The sequence below is a fragment of the Drosophila elegans genome, unplaced genomic scaffold, assembly GCF_018152505.1.
Source record: "Drosophila elegans isolate 14027-0461.03 unplaced genomic scaffold, ASM1815250v1 contig_476, whole genome shotgun sequence".
NCBI lineage: Eukaryota > Metazoa > Arthropoda > Insecta > Diptera > Drosophilidae > Drosophila > Drosophila elegans.
The window spans coordinates 20,201,572-20,222,287 of NW_024545863.1; the positions used below are offsets into that span (position 1 = coordinate 20,201,572).

The 20,716-nt window shown below is 38.6% G+C and overlaps 1 protein-coding gene and 1 long non-coding RNA gene across 2 annotated transcripts; one reads left to right on the plus strand and one right to left on the minus strand.

Annotated features, from left to right (window-relative positions):
• LOC108139161 lies at positions 1-487 on the plus strand. Its single transcript, XR_001774157.2, has 2 exons — positions 1-129; positions 188-487. It is a non-coding gene; the product is annotated as an uncharacterized LOC108139161 (long non-coding RNA).
• Positions 488-14,458: 13,971 nt separating this feature from the next.
• On the minus strand, positions 14,459-16,002 carry LOC108139125 (peptide tarsal-less AA). The gene has a single exon (XM_017261737.2). It carries the CDS (start codon positions 15,203-15,205, stop codon positions 15,107-15,109), a length of 99 nt encoding a protein of 32 aa, XP_017117226.1. The 5' UTR covers positions 15,206-16,002; the 3' UTR covers positions 14,459-15,106.
• Between the last annotated feature and the right edge of the window lie 4,714 nt (positions 16,003-20,716).

The following is a 20,716-nucleotide window of genomic DNA, read 5'->3' on the forward strand; positions in this document are numbered from 1 at the left end:
TTAGCTTCGCCTGTCAAGCCTTTGTACCTCTATGATTTCCTTTTTGTATCATTCTCGTTCGTCTTTTCGGCCTTAACACATCTAAATCTTTTGTGTAGTCTCAAGTTATTTGCTTTTCTTCGGTTCAAAGTTAGTTAAATAATATACAATTTTATATCAAATTTATTCTCTTTTTTTTTTTTTTTAGAACTTTTTACGGATTAATCATGTGTTGCGGACCTTGTGGACCCTGCTGTGGTCCATGCGGACCGTGCTGTGGACCCTGCGGAGGAGGATGTGGACCCTGCTATGGACCCAATGTCTGCGGACCCTGCTACGCCTGTGGACCCTGTGGCGGCTGCTACTGTGGATATCCTTGTTGTTAGCAATCCTGATTGGGGAACCACTAGAAGCCTATCAAAAAGCCCCCATTTCATCTAGAATCCGTGAGCCTCGAAGAAGTAATTTGAGACAATATTAAAAATGAAGCAATGAATGCAACAAAAAATACGGGTTTCTCTATTTTTGTTTGCTTAAAAATTGCCCTTTAAAATGTAGTCATGTAATGGTTTCGGAATGTATACCAAGTGACTTGTACTTGTTTTTTTGCACTTCTGTGATTATTTATGACCCTCCAAAAGAGATGATCAGTTGTCAATTGTTGGGCAATTTGCATACTTAAAACAATCGAGTTGAGCTGAATTTAGAACCGAAATACAAATGTCTAAAGCGACCCGATTAAGAATCAATCGCAGACTTCTAATACGATGTGGTTGACCTTGACGTTTTGCCGAGAGTTTATTGTCCTTTCAATAGAACACGCTAAATAAAGCTCATTTTAGCAGTACATACAGTTTAAACCCACACACATACGTGCATTTTGTATACATTGTTTTTTTGGTTTTATTTTTTGTATATTTACTGCACTAATTCTGAGACGAACTAGTTTCGACACAGCGGATTCCGATTTGGATTCCTGAATTCCGAGCAATATTAAACAACGGCGAGGCGAAAAAAGTCAACAAAGTGCATATAAAAAATGTATTTAAATTTACCCGACTGCCGGTTCCAGTTGCCAGTCCCCCTGGAGCCTTTGTCCCCTTTTGGCCATGTTATTTCCAACCGACCAACTCCAGCCAATCCGAACCCATCATCAGCTGACTGGATCTACGCGCGCGCCTTTTTAATTGCATCTCCGTTTGTGAGACTTTATGCAAATTAAACAAGTTTGCTGCCAAAATATTGCTGGACGCGTTGATTTGCTGCTGCTGTATTTGCTTTTAATTATTTATTTGCATTTATGTGTGTTGTGTGGGACTTTGTAGTCAGTGTAAGTAGTTTGGCTAGTCGAGGCGCTTTGTTTTGGCTGCCCAAACTGAAGCAAAAAACAAACAAAACAATAAGAAACAAAAAACTAAATATAAACCCAAACTTAAACCAAACATGTTTCATGTTTTTTGGGCGTTAGCTGCTGGAGGGATTTTTCTATGTATGCTCGCTCGCTGTTATTATTGATGAGCTAAATTGTTGATAATTAGTTTGACTTTGAACTTGATTTAGAGCTTGTTTGAAGCCGAATCAGCAAATGTGTCAATAGTCGGCCGTTAGGGGGTTCATCGATAGGCGATCGGTGCAAAGAACGAAGCCCATCATCACGTGTTGGGCATAGCATGTCAGTTTGGGAACTTTACTCAGTCAATTGAACAAGATTTAGGTTCGTTAGCTTCTGTCAAGTCGTTGCGGGCTAAAATATTCTCTTTAAATCAACTTTGAAGTCACTCTGTCATCACTTTAACATTCCCATTATCCCTTATAGTTTACTTACCTTTCAAGATTTATAAGTATAGAAAGCACATCGAGTTAATACCATTTGTAAATTTTTTATATATAAATTTAGGAGGAGTCCTGCCTTCATATGAACTTTTATTAATAAATAAACTACAGCTATTATTTGAATTTAGGATAATGTATATATGAGACATGCAATCACCCTAATCTCCTGCTCTTGTTATCCAATTTCCAGCCTCTTTTATCTGTGGGTAACTGGCACTGAGTTCCCCATTCATGCCCTAATTACAGCCCAGTGGCTCAGTTCGGAGCATTTCATGATCATGACTAAGGTCAGATTCATAAAAAACCGCATAAACTAGACCCAATTTAGTTGACAAACACACACGAAAAACTGTGCGCGAAGAAATTAAAAGCGAAATGGAATTGTTTGTGCAAAAGCCGCCGATGGGAAGGTGAGGGGTAGCCAAGTGTTGGGGGTGCCGCATTTGCATAGACATTTGCACGTCGAGGTTTGCGGTTTTGGGTGTCCAGAGGCGTATCGGATGGATGATGGAGGCCCCCTACACGGTGGGAAATGAGGAACGATTTCAAATATAATCTTACACTTCGCTTAAAAAAAAGAGATCAAAATTGTTTGCTAAAATTTTCAATTAACATTAGTTTTGAACTTGTAATTGAAATTTGTAAGATATTAACTTAGAGATATATTTTCTTTTATCTTTTATTTTTAAAAACTAAGATAATTATTTTGTAGCTCTTTTAACTAGGAATAACAATACTTATAATAACAATAAATATGTTAAAAGAATGAAAAGAATAAATAGGTATTGTCTAACAAATTTGTTTGTTTGATTTTATTTTAACTTCGAACTGTTTATTCAGATTTAGTTAGCCTTGCAGATACTGATATCTATTAAATTAATTTTAGGTTAATACTATTAAAATCGTTGTAAGGTAAGATTATAGATTTTTTCACCATGTATTAGATAGCGAGTGAGGCGCTTCCATTTTCAAGGGTTCGCCTTGTCTGGCGGCTCGTATTAGCCGCTTCCACATTGAACTTGAGCTCTCTCTATAACTCCCGGGGCGGCGGTGCATAATCCAAGACAATCCAATCAGGTTCTGGCCGATTGTTGTTGCCGGATCTGGTGCAGTTGCGCATAAATCATGCGCGTCCGATGATATCACGTGTTATAATTAGACCGATGCCTTTTCACTTTCCACTGGCACCGGGCAGGCCAAAACCAAGCTCAGATGTCCGCATCCGCATCTAAGGCAACTCAGGGTGACAGCTGAAAATCGTGATATTTGATGTTTGTATCTGCGATTTGATTTGACCAGTAACGGAACCCCATTGAGCCATCAATGGAAAATGGAAATGGACTGCATTGCCCGTAAAGTGTTGTTCATTATGACCTGGTGTTGTTCTTGACTCTTGGCTATCGGCTACAATGTAATCGTCGGCGGGCTCTTTAAAATATGCAGCGGGGCGATAGTGTCGATACCGCTGGGCACTCCATCCCACAATCGGGTGGAATCCACTTGGCACTCCACCAGAGCAGCAGGTTGACCATGAGAACATGCTATTAAATTACCGTAATAGTGTATTAAGTATGTAAGAATGCTACAAATGTTAATATGTAATAATAATTGTAATGGCCAGGCGGCTATATGCCAATATGTCAGAGAGACCGATCTACTCGACTTTGGCCAACAGTCGGTCGACAATTTCTACGCACTCTGGGTCCAACGCCCATTTGACATTTCCATTTTCAATTTCATGAAAGTGCTAATAATGCATTTATGTATATGTATTGCCCGGGGTTTGATTTCGATATATCGGTGATATATATACAATTTATGGTGCCTTCATTTGCGTCAGTTGAAATGCGACTGGGCTGGGCTTGGATTTCTATTTTGGAACCACCTATAAGTTGCTTGTGCAGTGTATAAATATATATTTATAATCCAGAACTTTTGGAAAGTGTGCCGAATGACCAAACGACTTAGGCAAAAGAATTAATATCTGGGAATATTTTTAATCATTTTAAAATGCCTATTTTTAATTCTTTTTTTTTATGTTTTTCCTTTAACTTAAAGAAACAAAAGAAACGATTTCTTTGTTAGAAAATGTAAATCGCGTATAATTACTATTTTTCTTCAAATTGTATCGATAAATCTTCAAATACGTCTTATTCCAAAATGTAAATCTATGTATAATTACTATTTTTCTTCAAATTGTATCGATAAATCTTAAAATACGTCTTAGTATCAAAATTTTAAGAAACATGACGTTTCTTTTCAATTTATGGCTTCACGTACCATAGCCAAAAATAAGTTCTTTTAAATAGACTCTGTTATTATCTACGAATGTCAATGCTGTTGTGTGCATAAGTCCCTTAATTATATGCAAACGCTCGGATGGCTTTCGTCAAGACAACTTAATATAAAAATATGTTAATTAATTTTTTCCCCTTTATTATTCCTTTTTATTAAATGTTCCCGGGTGCGCATTTGTTTTCTTCTTCTTATGGCTGATGAATTCGGGGGTTATGCAATCAATACGATAATTTCAACATTTCTACAGTAATAAAAATCTGTATTGAAAAAAGTTAAGGATATGCATATCCAGTTTTAATCGCACGATTTTCTGGATTTGGGAATTCCATGGGCTTTTATTTATGTTCATTGGGCTTTGTTTTGATTTTTTATTTTTGTTTGTCGGCTGCTGCCAACAAGTTAAACTTGTAAATAAATCTAATTATTGTGTCGGCGTTTGTTCAATTAATTAATATTACCTATTTATAAATTGTCTGAAACGATGTCGAACAATTGCGTGTGTCTTGGGACCGGTGCATAAAGTGTTTTAATTTATGGCAGCTCCACTTGTGTGTTTAGTATTTTGATATCTGCATTAGCATGTTCTTTTTCGCTTTTTATATTTGTGTATTTGTACAATTGCAAATAGTAAACAATCTGCGTCTGGGCCTGATCACCAGCCGATCATTAAACATTTATAAACAAATTATGTCAATTTGTATGTAAACACGAAATCGAATCAAATCGCAGCGAGTGGCTGGCCATCGAACGCAGACGTGTTAAGAGTCGCCTTTCGGCTAGCCAGCTCACACATTTTACAAATATTGGATTTCAGCTGGCACTTTGCAGTTGATTCGGCTTACAGATCACAGAAAGAAAAAATTTAATGGTCACTATGATATGATTTATTTTTTTAAAGAGTCTCGTATAGTAACTAAGAATTAGAAAAGCATTTACAGATTATACAATGTACTAATCAAACATCAATAATAATATATATAATATTATTTTAAAGTCCATCTAACCAACCCATGACCAAAAAACTCTCTTTTTAGAAAAACCTGGTGCTGCGCTTAAAGAATGTTTAAATCATTTTCACGAGCTTTCATTGCAGAATATAGCAGGCACTTGAAATGATTTAAATTTTTTCAATTTAACTTTTATACTACTTTTTCTCTGTGCAATTTTCCGCTAAAGCTTCAGCGTCGTGTCGCGTCACCGTCAACATTTAGTTTGGCTTTGCATTTTGTTACTTGAGCTAAATTACAGCGCATGAAATACGGAAGTTGTTATTGCTGTTGTTGCTATTACGGCATTGATTGCAACCTGCATTTAGAGAAATAAATAGACATCGGGGCAGGGAGTCGGGGAGTTTTGGCCGCGGCCAAAGGGCGTGTGGCTTTGGCCCAAAGTTGTATGCTGCTAATTTTGATTTATTACAGATCGCTTTTTATGGCGTTCTTATCTTCGTAAAGCTTCCTGTTCTCCATCAGATCGGTGTACACGTATGAACATTTGTGTGTAACTATGACTAGGCGTCTTTTCCCAGCCGATCCGACTCGATGCGAACCGATCATTGAGCTGACTGATCTCAAGCTCGAGCATAGCGCGTGTTATTTGATATTGAACTTGGCTTTGAGTCGGTTGTGGCACGAGTTCTGTCGCGTAAACTGGCTCATGTGCGCGCTGTTCCTCGTCTTATTCTAATTTAATAATTATTTATTTATGTTGTCAGCGATCGGCGTTTCTCGCCGTAGGTGGTAAATGGGGCTTGGTGGGGGTGGATTGGGTTTGGGGGTGCAGGGTGCATGTCTGTGGCGCATTTTGTGCATTAAACGCCTTAGAGCCATTTGTATGGTTATCGATCTGATTTATGCAAAAGCCAAACTTTTAATGCGACACATGCGCCCACAAATGAGGTGAATGTCGTTCTACATTTTCATGTAGTCGTTGCGATCATGAACTTTTTTAATTTAAAATTGCTTCTGTTTGGGAAATAAAACATCATATTTTTTTTAAAATATCAATGTTCACCACTCTTTAGTTTTTGCTGGTACGGTTTTTTTTACAGAAATGGAAAATAATAATTGTTAAATAAAAAAGAAGTGCGTTAATATATTGCACGTGTTTTAATGCTTAAAGTGAAAAGTTAATATTTTAAGTTATTCAAAATGCTCTGTAATCCAATTTGTAGTTCCTAACTATTTCTCAATGGTGGCTCTGTATAGAATTGATTTTAAAATACATAAATTGTTTAGTCTTTAAACATATTTAATACTTATATGTTAATTGAAAGTAAATATTTATTTAAATGGTATTACAATTGGATCGCTAACTAGATCATTAAGCTTCAAATTATTCCCATGTAATGGGCTTCACCCCTCCTGCTAACGTCATATTCCGGTTTTGGGTGTATTTCTCTCAAAAAAGAATTGAGCAAAAAACAACAATAAACAAAGTAAAATACTTGTTTCGCTTCAAATACGATAAAGTAATTAATTGGTGCTAATCTGTGCAACAAAGAAATATAATAACAATAAGACTAATCGACAGCATCGTCTGGCATAGTCCCAAGACGGTTGGGATACTTACGTTGCTCAGATAAAATAAAAACACAATTGAAAAATTGTATTTGAAATTGAGTTAATTAACTGCAGTCTGTTTGCCAGCAAGCAGACAAGTTTTGCTCTGTTTAATGTGTGATAGGAATACTTCCAATCGTTATAATAGTCAGTGTATTGTTCCAAATTTAATTTAAATTTAAATTTATACAGCCAGAGGACTTGCTTTTTATGTGCTTCTCACTCAAGAAGGTGAAGGTCGCTCCCCTTTTTATGGGGAATTAAATGTAACGACTAAAGTGAGAATTGCAAATAATGGGTTAATCTGGGCTGGGCTTTCGGGCATTCCTGGATGGACAATGACTGGGCTAAGAATATGCAAAAAGGGCTTACTTCCCATGCCACTTATGATTAATCACAATTGTGTGTTGCTATCAATTTTAATTTCGTTATAAAAGTTTACATTACCATCGACTTCCAGCAAACAAAGGCCGAAATCCAAGACCAAAAGAAGCACATGACACCTCAAAAAAAAAAAAAAAAAAAGAAAAAAAAAAAAATGGTCAAGAAGAAGCAGACGAAAACCTTTCGAAGAAGAAGATATGTGCTATGATACCATAATCCACGAATAAAACTAAAGAAACACAGATACACACCTTTACAGACACACACACCAAAAAGCTCACAAATAGTTCAATGAACTTATTTTTGTTGTATGTTGCTATGCTGACTCTCTCTCCCTCTCTTTTCCTCTCCGCTGCGATTGTGTGTGCTTGTGTATTTATTTATGTTTTATTTTTATTTGTTTCGTCTATTTGAATTCATTTTTATGTGCCCACAAGGTGGGAAATATTTTTGGTTAAAGCCAGACGATAAATGCAATGCGAAGCTCACGTCACAAATACACCTGTCTCATTCTGGGACGAAGTATCTTTCAGATATATATATATTCGTGGTATACGATAGGCATATCTAACTCATAGATATATTTTTGAAGATCAAAAACACGTTTACGTTTACAACGACTCCTAAACGAAGACTTTATTAGTCTTCTTTGATCTACATTTAATTTGCTCCAGAGGTGTGTGTCATAAAATATTGTCACGTAGTCACCGGCTCTCGTTCTTCTGGATTGTAAATTTTGAATGAATTTTGATAGCTCTTCAGAATAAAAAAAAAACATTTTCACATGCCTCTAATCAAGTGTGAATAATCCCATTTTGGGGCCAGTCAGTAAGCAAAAAGTATTTTAGCTTAATTGTTATGCTGATAGAGGAGGCGCTAGATGGATTGGTTTCAGCTTGAGCCCCAAAAAAAAATTAAAGGGAAAAACAAAAAGCATACAAGAGCCTCACCTGACAGGTGTATAAACACACAGGTAGCCAGGTTTTTGTAAAAGTGTGTGTGTCGGCCAGCTCACGTTTCGTTTGCTGTCTGGGGAGCTCCAAACTTGAGAGCTCTTTCTGTCTGTTTTGGCCAAATACTTTGATATTTTTACATATAAAACAATTATGTTCGTTCCCGCATCATCAGAGCGTCGAATTTGTATTGCTCTTCACGGCTTGTAATAGCGTTATTTAGGATAAATTAACATTAAAACTTTGAAAGAAATTTAAATTGTCCTGGTAAATATAAGGTGCAAAATGAAAGGAATAAATAATGACAATAACAATAACAATAATTAAGACCCAATTAAATGTAGCTGGTGTGGATCACTTCTTAGAAACATCACCAAATTAAACTTCAAGAGTATTCTTATCTGGTTAAGTCTCTACATCCTGAATTACTATTTATTATAAGTTTCTGTGCATATTAATGATTTGTTACAAATCAATTTCCCTTAAGTTCAAACGGTTACCCTTAACATTAATTATGAAAAACTTACATTTATATTGTGACAATCATGTTAAGCTTGCAAACAATATATTATATACGATAATTGAAGAATTAAATATAGAGGCCCAGCTGAAATTGGATGTACCCCATTCAAGGGCTTCGCGTTGCCCAAAAACAATGTGTAATAGGTTTTTAATTGAATTGTCGCAAAACGCAAAAACGACGTACTTGGCTGCTTTCGAAGTTATTTTTGTTTGATTTTTGCGAGCCGTAGGCGCGTGCGTTCGGTTTTGGGTGCTATTAATTAATTGTCATGTGCTTATTACACAATCTAGCTGCTAGTGGGCGGATCGGGTAGCGTGAGCTGGTATCGTTGAGATGCTGAAACAGGGACTGACTGACTTGACTTACGCAACATCTGTGGAGTCGCCAAGTTTGCACAGGTGCTGCTCCCGTCGTTGACGTCACTGATAGCGGCTGCAAAGACAAATACAAACGGCCAGCAACTAAGTACACAAAACGACTTAGATATTATTTTCGCGATTGGCTGCGCAATTGGTTAACTTGGACTTGGCCAACAAGCCTAAAGTCAGTGCCAAGCAATGAAAATTGCAACGTGTTTTGGCACTAGACGTGAAAGTGGCTAAGTGAGTGGGTGAGTTGGCGCAAGGGGAATGGGCTATGGAAAGGAGAGGGTAAGGCGGCCCACACCAAACGTCAGTTGGTTGGCTTTTATGGCACGTAATTTGCAATTGGCAAAACCAAGTCCAAGACATTCAACGCGACTGCCTCTTTTGCTGCTGGCAAACTTTTCACTTTTCATTCTGCGCTTTTCCACCTTTTCCCATTTTTTGTTTTTTTTTTTTGTCATCCAACGTACGTGCCTCATGGTGCATATTTTGGCCTGTTGGCCTATTAAGTCCTGGGTTCTTGTTGGCCATGGGCCAAAGTCTGCGTTGAGTACTGGGAAAAACCTAAACCCCCATTCGCACTAATGCTTTATGTTGTTTTTAAAGATATGCGACCCATTTTGCCTGCATATTGCGTATACGCCCTGTGGTGAATCAAATACAATCCACTTGTGACTAATGCCAAATTAAGCCGAAATGTAAGATTTGGCACGTGAATCGTCGTTAAACTATGCGACAACAAGTTCAAAAATATTTAAACTATTTTTCTTCTCTCCTTTTTTTGTTGGTTTCGCCAAAATAGGAATCCAAGCAAAGAAAAAAATATTTGCAAATTAGGAGAAACTCTCATATTTTTGAAGGCACTAAGAGAGATGAAACTGAAACTGAATATATAACAAAAGGCACTTGTCTGGGTGAAATTTTCACTAGATATTCAAATGAACCAACAACAAATGTGGCTGCTGGCTAAACAAACAAACAACAACCAACACACAAAAAACGGAAACCGTTAAAGCCAAAATAGACAACAACAACAAACGTTAGTTTTGGAGTCGCTTTCAAATATTACACTGAAATTAGTTTAATTATTCTGCTATTATTAAAAAAAAGGTGTATCTGTTTTAAATAATTATACAGTAAAATACAATACCTTTTAAGGTAATAGAATATAAATATATAAGCTACTTAAATATAATGAAAGGATAAATATATTAAAATAAGTAAAGGATGGGTAACCTTAAACTAATATTTCTCTGGAAAGAATTTATAAATATAATAGGGGCATATTTTGCATATTTTGTCTTCAGTGTACGAATCGTTGTCGTTGATGTTGCTGCTGTTGATGAGGCGTGCTCCGTTGTTTACCCCACTTGAAAGCGACTGAAGATCAATGGATTGTATGACCAAGACCAAGACCAAAGTTGCTGGTGTTGGTCTACCACTTTCGTTGTTACTGTTTTTGATTTTTTGTGTGTTTTTTCCCGAGACGCCGCTAGAGCTTTGAGCGATTTTTCATTGGAATAGAAAGTGAATTGAATTTGTTTTCGCTATCGGACTGCGCGTTACATTGCTCTTGACGTTGTCGTCTTCATTGGGGTGCCGTTGTTTACACTGAAAACAACACACGATCGAACGGAAAGCAGATGCTCGCAGCGACAATCTTCTGGAAATTGGACCATGTCATTGACCTTTTCACATCGAGTTGCCCGAAAAGAAGTGAGAGTGCTGTTTGTTGTTTATCTTTCGGTTTCAGTTGTTGTTTTGCCCAGGGAAAAACGTTGGTGAAAGAGAAGCTTTTGTGGTGCAGCCCGTGGACTATACTCGAATGCAAATATTGTTGCTGTGTTGGGGATCTGTGAAGTTAACAATGTGTTACTGGAAAATTACTAGAGATTTTTTTCCAAGAAAAAAAATAATCAAAAAATTACCGACAGCAGGTTTAAAGACTAGTAAAAATATCTATAATAGGGGTATAAATGAACCTTTTTTCGATTCCTTCTAAAGGCTATTGCATAAAAATTGAATTGATAAATTTGTACGAGTTCATAAACATGAAAATAAACTATTAAAATGTTATATTAAATTAAAAGAAGCTTATATAAGTACTTAGAGATTTGAGGCCTTTTATTTCATGAAATTTTTATGTTTGATTTCGCTTTCATTGAGTGAAGTATATTTTTATACCCTTGCAGAGGGTATTATAATTTCAGTCAGAAGTTTGCAACGCAGTGAAGGAGACGTTTCCGACCGTATAAAGTATATATATTCTTGATCAGCATCACTAGTAGAGTCGATCTAGCCATGTCCGTCTGTCCGTCCGTCTGTCCGTCCGTCTGTCCGTCTGTCCGTCTGTCCGTCCGTTTATATGCAAACTAGTCTCTCAGTTTTAAAGCTATCTGCATGAAACTTTCCCAAAAGTTGTCTTTCTATTGCAGGTAGTATATAAGTCGGAACGAGCCGGATCGGACGACTATAGCAGATAGCTCCCATAGGAACAATCGGAAAAATAAATGAAAAAAAATTATAACTTTGCTGTTTTTTAATTTTTTGTTTAGTTCTTCGACATATAGTAATGGTTAAATATTTCCGATTTACGGTTTAAATTTCATCAAAATCGGTCGACTATAGCATATAGCTCCCATAGGAACAATCGGAAAAATAAATGAAAAAAAATTATAACTTTGCTGTTTTTTAATTTTTTGTTTAGTTCTTCGACATATAGCAATGTTTAATTATTTCAGAATTATGTTTTAAATTTTATCAAAATCGGACGTCTATAGCATATAGCTCCCATAGAAATAATAAAAATGTATAAAATAACTATCTAATAATTGAGCTGCAAATCATCATAGTTTCAATGTTTTTCAGCATATACTCAAGTAAATCATAATTTAAATGTTTTCAAAAGTATTTAATTCATGCAATAGCTGCAAGGGTATATGAACTTCGGCTTGCCGAAGTTTGCTTTCTTTCTTGTTTTAAGAGCAATATAATTTTTTTGTAGTCTGATTTTTTTTTTTTTAATATGAATGTATACTTTTGGGTTTTAGCAAGAACTTTTTTCGATAGGTATAAATAAACAAATCGTCTTTTTAATTAAATTAAATTTAACTTAACCCAGATGACCAGACAAACTAATCGAACCGTCCAGAGAGTTGTTTATGTCCCAGATTGATTTGACATCCACTGTCGCTTTCTATTTGTGGTGTCTTCTAGCGTTTTCCAATGCGGAACCGCCTGGCCACGGGCTGCAGTCTGCTGACTCGATTTCTTTTACCAAAATGTGTAAATTGAACACAGAGCGGCGGCATCGAGCCAATGAGTTTATTCACCTTTCGCCTTATTATCAAAATACATAAGCGGAGTGTACCAGAAAGCGATATACATATGTATGGGCAACCAGAGGCGTGCAAAAGCTTCGTCCAAACGAAACCAAACCAAAGCAATTCGATGACGAAGACTTCGACTTCCACGGCGACTCGACAACTTCAATGAAATCAATTTTACGATAATCATTTTTTGAACAGCCCAGAGAGCGACAGGCCCGTGTGAAGCCCTGCCGATTCCGATTCATATATAAACATTGAATCAGACCCGGCCAGCAGCTCATGTACCGTTGGAAATTTCTTGCCTTTTCTTTTTCTTTTCTCAGCGTTGTGTATAAATTGAGTTTTGTATGTGTATTTTGTTGCTTTTTTTTCGTTGTTATTGTCTTGCACAAATGTAGGTCAAGTTATACGTTCGCCACTGTGTGTGAATGGGTATCTGTGTGTGGGGCTTGTGGGACGGAGTTGCGGACCAGGAGGAAGGGAGGGACGGCGAGGGAAGGGTCGGATCCGGGGGCGGTGCGGGGACTGTCATCCCATCGCACTCTGAATGACTAACTAAAAGTCGGGCGAAGATTCGAAGGCACTGGCAGTATTTTCTAGTAGCTCCATCCCCAGCCAACTTTCACTTAGAAAGTTCTGCTTGCGGTTATGGGGATTCGGTTTTTGGCTGGCAATTCATTTCGGTTTATTTGGATACCCTTACCGAGGGTCTGAGCATTTCTTCCCAGAATTCACACGTCCCACGGAAGAAAGTATGGAACAAGGAAAGATCGAACACCATCTTTGCTTTGATATCGTGTTAACAGTTATATATAGTATAATCAAGAGAATTTTTAACAAACTTTGTTAGCCGTTACATGTTGTTATATAACAAAAACGTTAAAAATTAGATAATCTTATTCATTTATTTTACAACTCAAATTAAAATAAGATCTAAATTACCAACTTTTTCATAAAAAAAATGTTGTATTATGGTAACAATTAACATTTTCCGGGTGACATAAATTTTTATTATTCATAGATATTACATTATACTTAATAAAACCTTGTGGCTTAGTCAGCCTGTAACCCTTAGTCATAGATCATTGCATATGTTCTATAACAAGCCTTGAATTTATGACATCCTTAGAATTGTTTGCCTCTTAAGTTTGTTTAATAACAGATCGAATGGTACTTTGCAGTTTTCAAAATGGCTTACGAACTAAGAAAAAAACTCTTGTTTTTAAGGGTATCCAGATCATCGCTTAACTTTCTTTAGCCACTGACTTAACTTGTCTGCTTTTTCGGGGCGTTATGAGTGGGCTCACGGTGTGTGGCAGAAAGCGATATCCATTCACAAGTCAACTGGCCGACAACAAGTTAACTGGGTCAGCGCGTGTATGGGGGTGGGGGCCTGGGAAATCTTATTACACTAGAATCTGGACGAATCGGATCGAATCGAATGATGATCGCTTAATTGCATTTTCAATGCGAATCGCTAAATGTCTGGGAAAGCTTTCCGTTAGGCGACGTCATCATCGCCGGCGGCGCTGCAACCTTGGCGATCAGCTGTTTGCTCCGAGTGGATTTCCCTGAACTTCATACTGAAAAGCTAATGTGCGCGTGTCTATTAATAGACTCTCTTTCTCGCAGTTTTCCGCGCTCTCTGTGTTGCGAAGCTCAGCTCTCCGGGGACTTCCTGCTGGAAAAACCTGCTGGCAGAGAGCGGGAAAAGCTCGGGGCTCTCTTAAGTGGAAACGCGCTCTCTCAGAATCACAAGTTCTCGGCTGTTGTTGTGCTATTATTGACCTAATCACTTGTGGAGCACAAACGAACATTGAACTTTTACTTCCGCATTAGCATTGCCTGCGAGATTTGCTCTATCGACCGTCTGGGCAATGTTTTTGCTTTAGAAAAATGCGTTTTCCCCCCCCAAGTCCAGCTTTTCAATTTTTATTGATCATTTCCACGCCGCTTGGCCGCCGGCGGCCGCCCGCCCAGTGACATTAATTAATGCCCACAGATTCATCAAATATGCGCTGGCCGTTTGGAAAATCATATTTTATGCTCCCCCGGCAGCAATTTGTCCGCGGCAGAGCCCCCAGAGATTCTCAATGGTGTGAGTTTGTATCTGTGTATCTGGAAAATCTTGTAATTTAATGCGACAATTTTGTGCTGGGCGCTGGTCCATCTATATAAAAGGCGTATCGGAAAGCGAAGGGGGGTCCCTTGGAGAAGAAAAATGCACTCGAAATTTTCAGTTGTAAATATGGTTTTCTTTTAATATTATATTTTTATGGGTGTGAGAGGTGTGTATGGGTTGTCTGAATGTTGGTCGAAGGTGTAGACATATAAATAGCTTAATAGGCTTAATATCTAAACAAAATTTCTCGCTCCGAATGATTTGCCCTGCTCTCAACGAGAGAAAACATTGCAAATCGTTGGCAATAAATAAAATTATAATTTAAACAAACGAAGATTTGCTCGGGAAATATGACACTAAACGTAATACTCTTTGCGTAATCTTTTCCAACTTGAAGAAGCAATTACAAGTGTATGTATATATATATATAACATATATGGTGTATGTGTGATACGATATATAGGATATAGGATATGTGCGCATTTCGGTGTTTTGTGAACAGCAATGAACAATATTCAATTTAAATAGTATGATAATAATAAATAATTAATATAATAGGTATGGTAAGCTACGCAAAAACTACATAAATACAAAAGTTCGCATCGCAGGGTTGGGGGAATCCCCCAGCTTTCTCCTTCGCCGACAGCTGGAAGTCTCCTCGCGGCCACGAACGCGCAACCAGCGCGCTCCCCCAATCATGCCCAGAATTTTTGGATAAGGCAAAGGCGTTTTGGGGCTGTTGTAGTCAGGGATGGTCTCCTAGTACTGCCCGGTTGGATCCAGGCAGTCCTGTCGCCTTTTTTGGCGGGTTTCTTGCGAGTCGCGGGGTCGCCGATAGGTTCCTGTAGGATCCAGCATTTTGTAGGCTTGAATTTTGAGGGGTTTCTGCAGTGGAGTTTGTGCTTTTCTTTTGCAATATTTAGCCCTATTTGCTTGGCTAAGTTTGGTTCTTGAGTTAATGGCCTAGTAGGTGCCAGTGGGGTCCAAGTCGAGCAACATTTTAAGATTGTTTTTGATTACTTATTGCAGGTTACTCAAAATATATACTTCTGTCTGCTGCTCCTTCTTCAGTACTGACCAGTGGGATCCAGATAGGCGGCCATGGTTTAGATTTTCGATTTATGAAAAATGTTTTGAAGATTTTAAGCGACTTTTTCTTCGTTTCCAACAGCTTCTTTAGTACTGGCCAGTGGGGTCCAAGTAGGCTGCCATTTCGTATGTCGTGTATTGACCAAAAATACTTTAATGACAAAACCGAGTTGGTTTTTTGTTGCTGCTGCTACTGTCGATTCTCCTTTGTTTAATTTGAATCAACTCGATATTGAACTTTATACTGGTTCTCGGCGCTGTTGTTGTAAGTTCTTTTATTATCACCACCAGTTGTTGGGTTTCTTGGCTGATTATACAGTCACGTTTGTGTGTGTTTGGTTTTTTTTGTTCGTGTGTCCAAGAGTCACTGACACTTAAGAACGGTTTAATAAATGTATTGTTTATTAACAAACTGCCGATTTGTTTAGTTTTTGGGGAACCGCACGTGAAAATCTTTGAGTGGTTACGTGAAAATCTACGGACTTTGCGAGTTTACTACAGAGTAAAGTGTTGCTGCTTATTTAGCTCTGGTGATCTGCACTCGTCGAACGTTGTCGATCTTTTGATTTGATTTTCGTCAAGTCGTAAGCTTAAATGCTCGACCGGCTCGACGTCGCTGCCGGCGTCGCAGTCGAGAGTTGTGAGAGCGGGAGCGAGTGCAAAAGAGTACGATAGACGGCAGGTGCGCCGCTCTTAATGGGCCGATCTCTCTTAGGCCAGTGAGCGAGAAAGAGTGAGGAGATCGTATTTTCATTCATTTTGGCCCAGGTAGAGCGCATCTCTCTCTCACTCGCTCTCTTTGGCTCTCCCACTCTCTCGCTCTCACTGCTCACACCCACCTGGATTTCATTCACGAAACAGCTGTTTCTGATCGAGTGCCCTCGTTATGCTCCCATCCAGGTGTGTGTGTGTGTGAGGTGTCTGTATGCCTGACCTGCAAGTGTGTGTGTCAGAGGAACTCAGGTAGGAACCATCCTGGCATTCCATTGGTCCTCCGAATTCCGATCTGGGATCCTGAGACAGCAGACTCCACCTCTTTTTCGGGTCCTCATCTAATTAAGGTTCATCTCCTGGCAAAATATGTTTGACCCGGGCCAAGTACACTTGAAAAAAGAGATTGCTATATCATTATCGGGCTAGTAAGTTAAGAAAAGTTTGAAATAAGCTAGCTTGAAGTTTTTTTCTATATATGGTAGATCACGAAAGAACTTTTAAGACATCCCTACGCAGTTTAAAAATCAATCAATTGAAAGATCACTTCTTTTAATATTTACACTTTAAGCTGATTTAAGTGGAAAAAATCTTTCTAAAGGCTTCTTGCTTTCTCCTACTCAGCTATTTTCATATTCACTATTCATATTCAGCTATTCACGTTAATAATATTTACGTATACGCTTAAATTTCTTCGGCATTACATTAATAATTGAATTGACAATTGCTGGTTTCAGTTTAAGTCTTTCTTATATAAAATAAAAGGTATAACGCTAGTTTGTATTTGTACGAAATAGTTTTCATTATATTTTAATCGGAGGACTATATCCACTGCAACGAATTTTTAATAAATAATAAACAAAATAAGTTTGAGATTTAGCAAAAATGTATTTATATTTATCACATCACCTTTAGAAGATCAGCAGATTTTTCTATTATATTCACACAAACATATATCAATAGATCTATAAAATTCTTTAAACTTCTGTCTCAAAAAGAAAAAAATTCTTGTAGTCATTAACTTGTTTGTAAAGTGCAAAAGGGAAAATGTAGATGTTAACCCATGATTGTAGCTGTCGCCGCTTGGTCAAACAGAGACGCAGAGGATCCTTGCCAAAATGCTAATATCCTTATGTGGCATAAGTCCTAAATTAATGGTCTTTGAGCCGGCGGCGCGACGGCCACTGCCCACTTTACGTGACATTTGTGGTAGCCTAAGCCGGGCCAACTCAAAGGGCTTAGGCCGCAACTGCCGACTCATAAAAAGGATAAACGCTCGGCATGAGTCAGCAGGCCGAATTTAACCCACCGACGGGTGCTTCCGCGAAATGCGACACCGGAGGCAGGTCCACTCACAAAAGGCAACAAAGATGCGACAAAAAATAAGACACTACTGCTCCGAAGTGTTGCAGAATTTGTCGATTTTCTCATATTTTTAACCCAAAAATTGATCTGTGTCCAAGTCAGCTGGTGATTCCAACAGCAGGCGACAGAGCAGATTACAAGATGTGTCATCTGCCGCACAATAGGAAATATAAATCCTTTCGTTTTATTACAACGACGTAAAAAACTCAAAACTAAGAGAGGCAGCCGGGAGTGTCGGTGGTACTTCCGGCAGGGGCGGCTGCTCGGCACGAGGGGGGGATGCAACCCTTTGGCACGGGCCCAAATCGGGACCTTGAGATGATGATGATGATGCCCGACTCTTGTAAGATGATCGCTACTGCCTTTGGCACGGGCTTGCAAAAAAAAAGATTGGACTTAACCCTCTTAAACTGAATTGATTGTTTTATAGGAAATTGATTATTTTTATTATTTTAAGTGATCTTTGTGATATGAAGATAAATAAGATATGTAAGTCTTCTTATGGTTTTTTAACTCAAAAACAAGGAAGTAAAGCCATTTGACTTTCCTAAGCGAAAACTCTTGGAGGTCCATTAACCTTAGGTCATCCGGAGTTTTCCGTTAGTCTATTTGACTTACCTGGCGTGGGAGCCCCAATCGAAATTTACCTTTCGAGAGTTGCTCCGGATGCGCATCATCCTCAGTGCATTTTGGCGCTTCCGCTTCTGGGTTTTTACTTTCCAAACAGTTTTTGCTTTTTCGTTATGCATCGTTTGGGTTTTCGTTTTCCTTTCCGTTTTGCACCTTTTGTTTTCCTAAAACGCGCCACGTGCCATATCCAACATTTGTTGGCACAACTGTCAGTCGGTCGGTGAGTTTTCCCCCTCGTTCACTTTCCCTGCCGCATTTGCCTTGTAATTCGATCAATTTAATATATTTTTGGGGGACCCAGGACGGCTGCTGCCGCTGCGGTTTTCTAGCTTAACGCAGCAGACTTATGCAATGTTTGCCGAGGGCCCAGACTCAAAGAAAAACCTCCAAACGGTCTTGAAGATTTTTTCAAAATTTGGGTCAATGTTCGTTGTTGATTTCGGTTTGTGCACATTTAACAGTATTTTCCGCTGACTTTTCTTGCTCTTGGACTTGGCCATGCAATGCTGCAGTTTTTTTCTTTTGTCGGTTTGTTTGGATTTCATAAATTTCCATTGCAATGGCAGTAACTTGTTATTGTTGCCGTTGGCGTTGTTTGTTGCTGCCGCGTTGACAGTTTCGAGCATTCGTGCTTTTGGGCTGGGACTTGCTCTTGGTAAATGATAAATGGTAGATGGTAACTGCCCCGCCTGAAGAGCTCTTGGCCATTCCACCTAATTGTCTCCAATTGCTTGACACTTTTAATTAGCCGTGAGACAAACTGGCCAAATGTAACTGTAACCAATTGACCCAAATTGGCAATAAGATTGAAATTGGAGGCCTGCTCTTGGGAAACCAATATCTTTGGATTTCTGAGATGCAGTTGGGTGTGTAAATGGATGCCGCCTTTCAGTTTGGGATGTTGGTGCCTGGTAAGGCTAATATTTTGACCATTTCATCTGCTAAGCCAAAATCTTTACTTCCCTTTGGAAAATTTCTCATTCTTGATAATCAAATAAATGTGTATCCAGCCAATGTATCATAGCTATAATTTGTGTGTTAGTTAGTTAGTTCTAAATTCAAGTAGTTCTGATCTAACATGCCCTTGTAGATATTCCGTATCGTAGATTTTTCTTTAGCGAATCCTGACCAGGGCAACGACTTGTCCAAGTTTGTTGTGATCCACGTGCCCGCCGGCACCAGTATAAATTACATTGTGAACTTTTACTCCAGATTTGGTCAACGGATTAAATCAAGTAAACGTGACTGTGATGGAACTTTTCCTCGATTTCCAAACACCTAACTCGCCGCACAGCCACCGAATTGCGATCCCAGTCGTCGCATTTCGTTTGTAATGACTGGCGAATATGTTAAAGACTCGGCGGAATCGGGGAATTGAATATGCTAAACCGATCTATCGATCGGTTCATAACAGACGCACTGACGCAGTGACGCCGAATGCAAATGGGCCGGCCATTTCATTTGTCTTTCGGCCAACGTCACCAGCCGAAACTCAATGAAAGAACGGGCTCAGGATATTAGGTAAGTCGCTTTCCGTTAATGGCACCAATATGACCGGAATGCCCGCGCGCGGTGCATAAGAATCAGCATATGGATGGGATGTGGCCTATACGGACCATCGATCATTACGCAGCGGTCAAACGGTCATTGGCCTGCTTGCGCATCAGCCGCCCATCATGCAGATAGATAGATACTCCTCCTGATCCGCGGCTCTCGATGTTGCCACCAACCGAATGCTGCTCGCCGGCACGTAAGCTGTCTTGGCATCTTTCACCATGTGTTGGCGCAGCTTACGCAAAATTATTTATGAAAACAGAGCCCGGCAACGAGAAAAACAAGCAGATGGAAAGGCCATCGAAGTGGGGAATACTCTAGCAGGTCTTTGGTAATCGGAATTTCGGATCTTATTTGTTTTCTTGATAAGAAAATATATATTCTTTCCTTGGAGAAACAGAAGGTGCCGAAAGCTCTTCTGGAATCGAGTTATGGTTACAAGTGCTTAATTCAAGTATCAAATTAAAAATGTTCACATAATTGTTATTTAACCAAACATTTTCCTCAAAGTTAAGACTAAGCTTCAAATATTTTTAAAAAGTAAGCCCACTTCTGTCACCAGTTAGCCATCAAAACTAGCTTATAAACGGTTCTAATTTTAATTAACAGTCTTAAAAACACTATTGATAATAATACAAAAAAAAATACACTCTGACACTCTGACAATGTAGATGTAAAAGCTATCGAATTAAATATGTTGTTGCTGTTCCGCATTTCATAGTAAATTTGAATTAACTAATTTTTGCTATATAGTATAGTAAGACTAAGATTTATTTGACCAAATATTTAATACCTCGTCCTAGAGTACGAAGAGAATAACTGCCTTTGAGCTCCGGGCTATCAATCTACGACAGCGCCTTCGCTATGGAAATTTCCGGGCGGAGTTCTATGGAAATTCCGCATCGATTTGCATATGTGACAACCGGCGGCAGATTGCAATTATCGTGCAGTGTATCTGGTAGCTGGGAGGTAGTGCGTGCGCGTATCTTTTGCATGCCAACTATGAACCTTGTTCGCGCT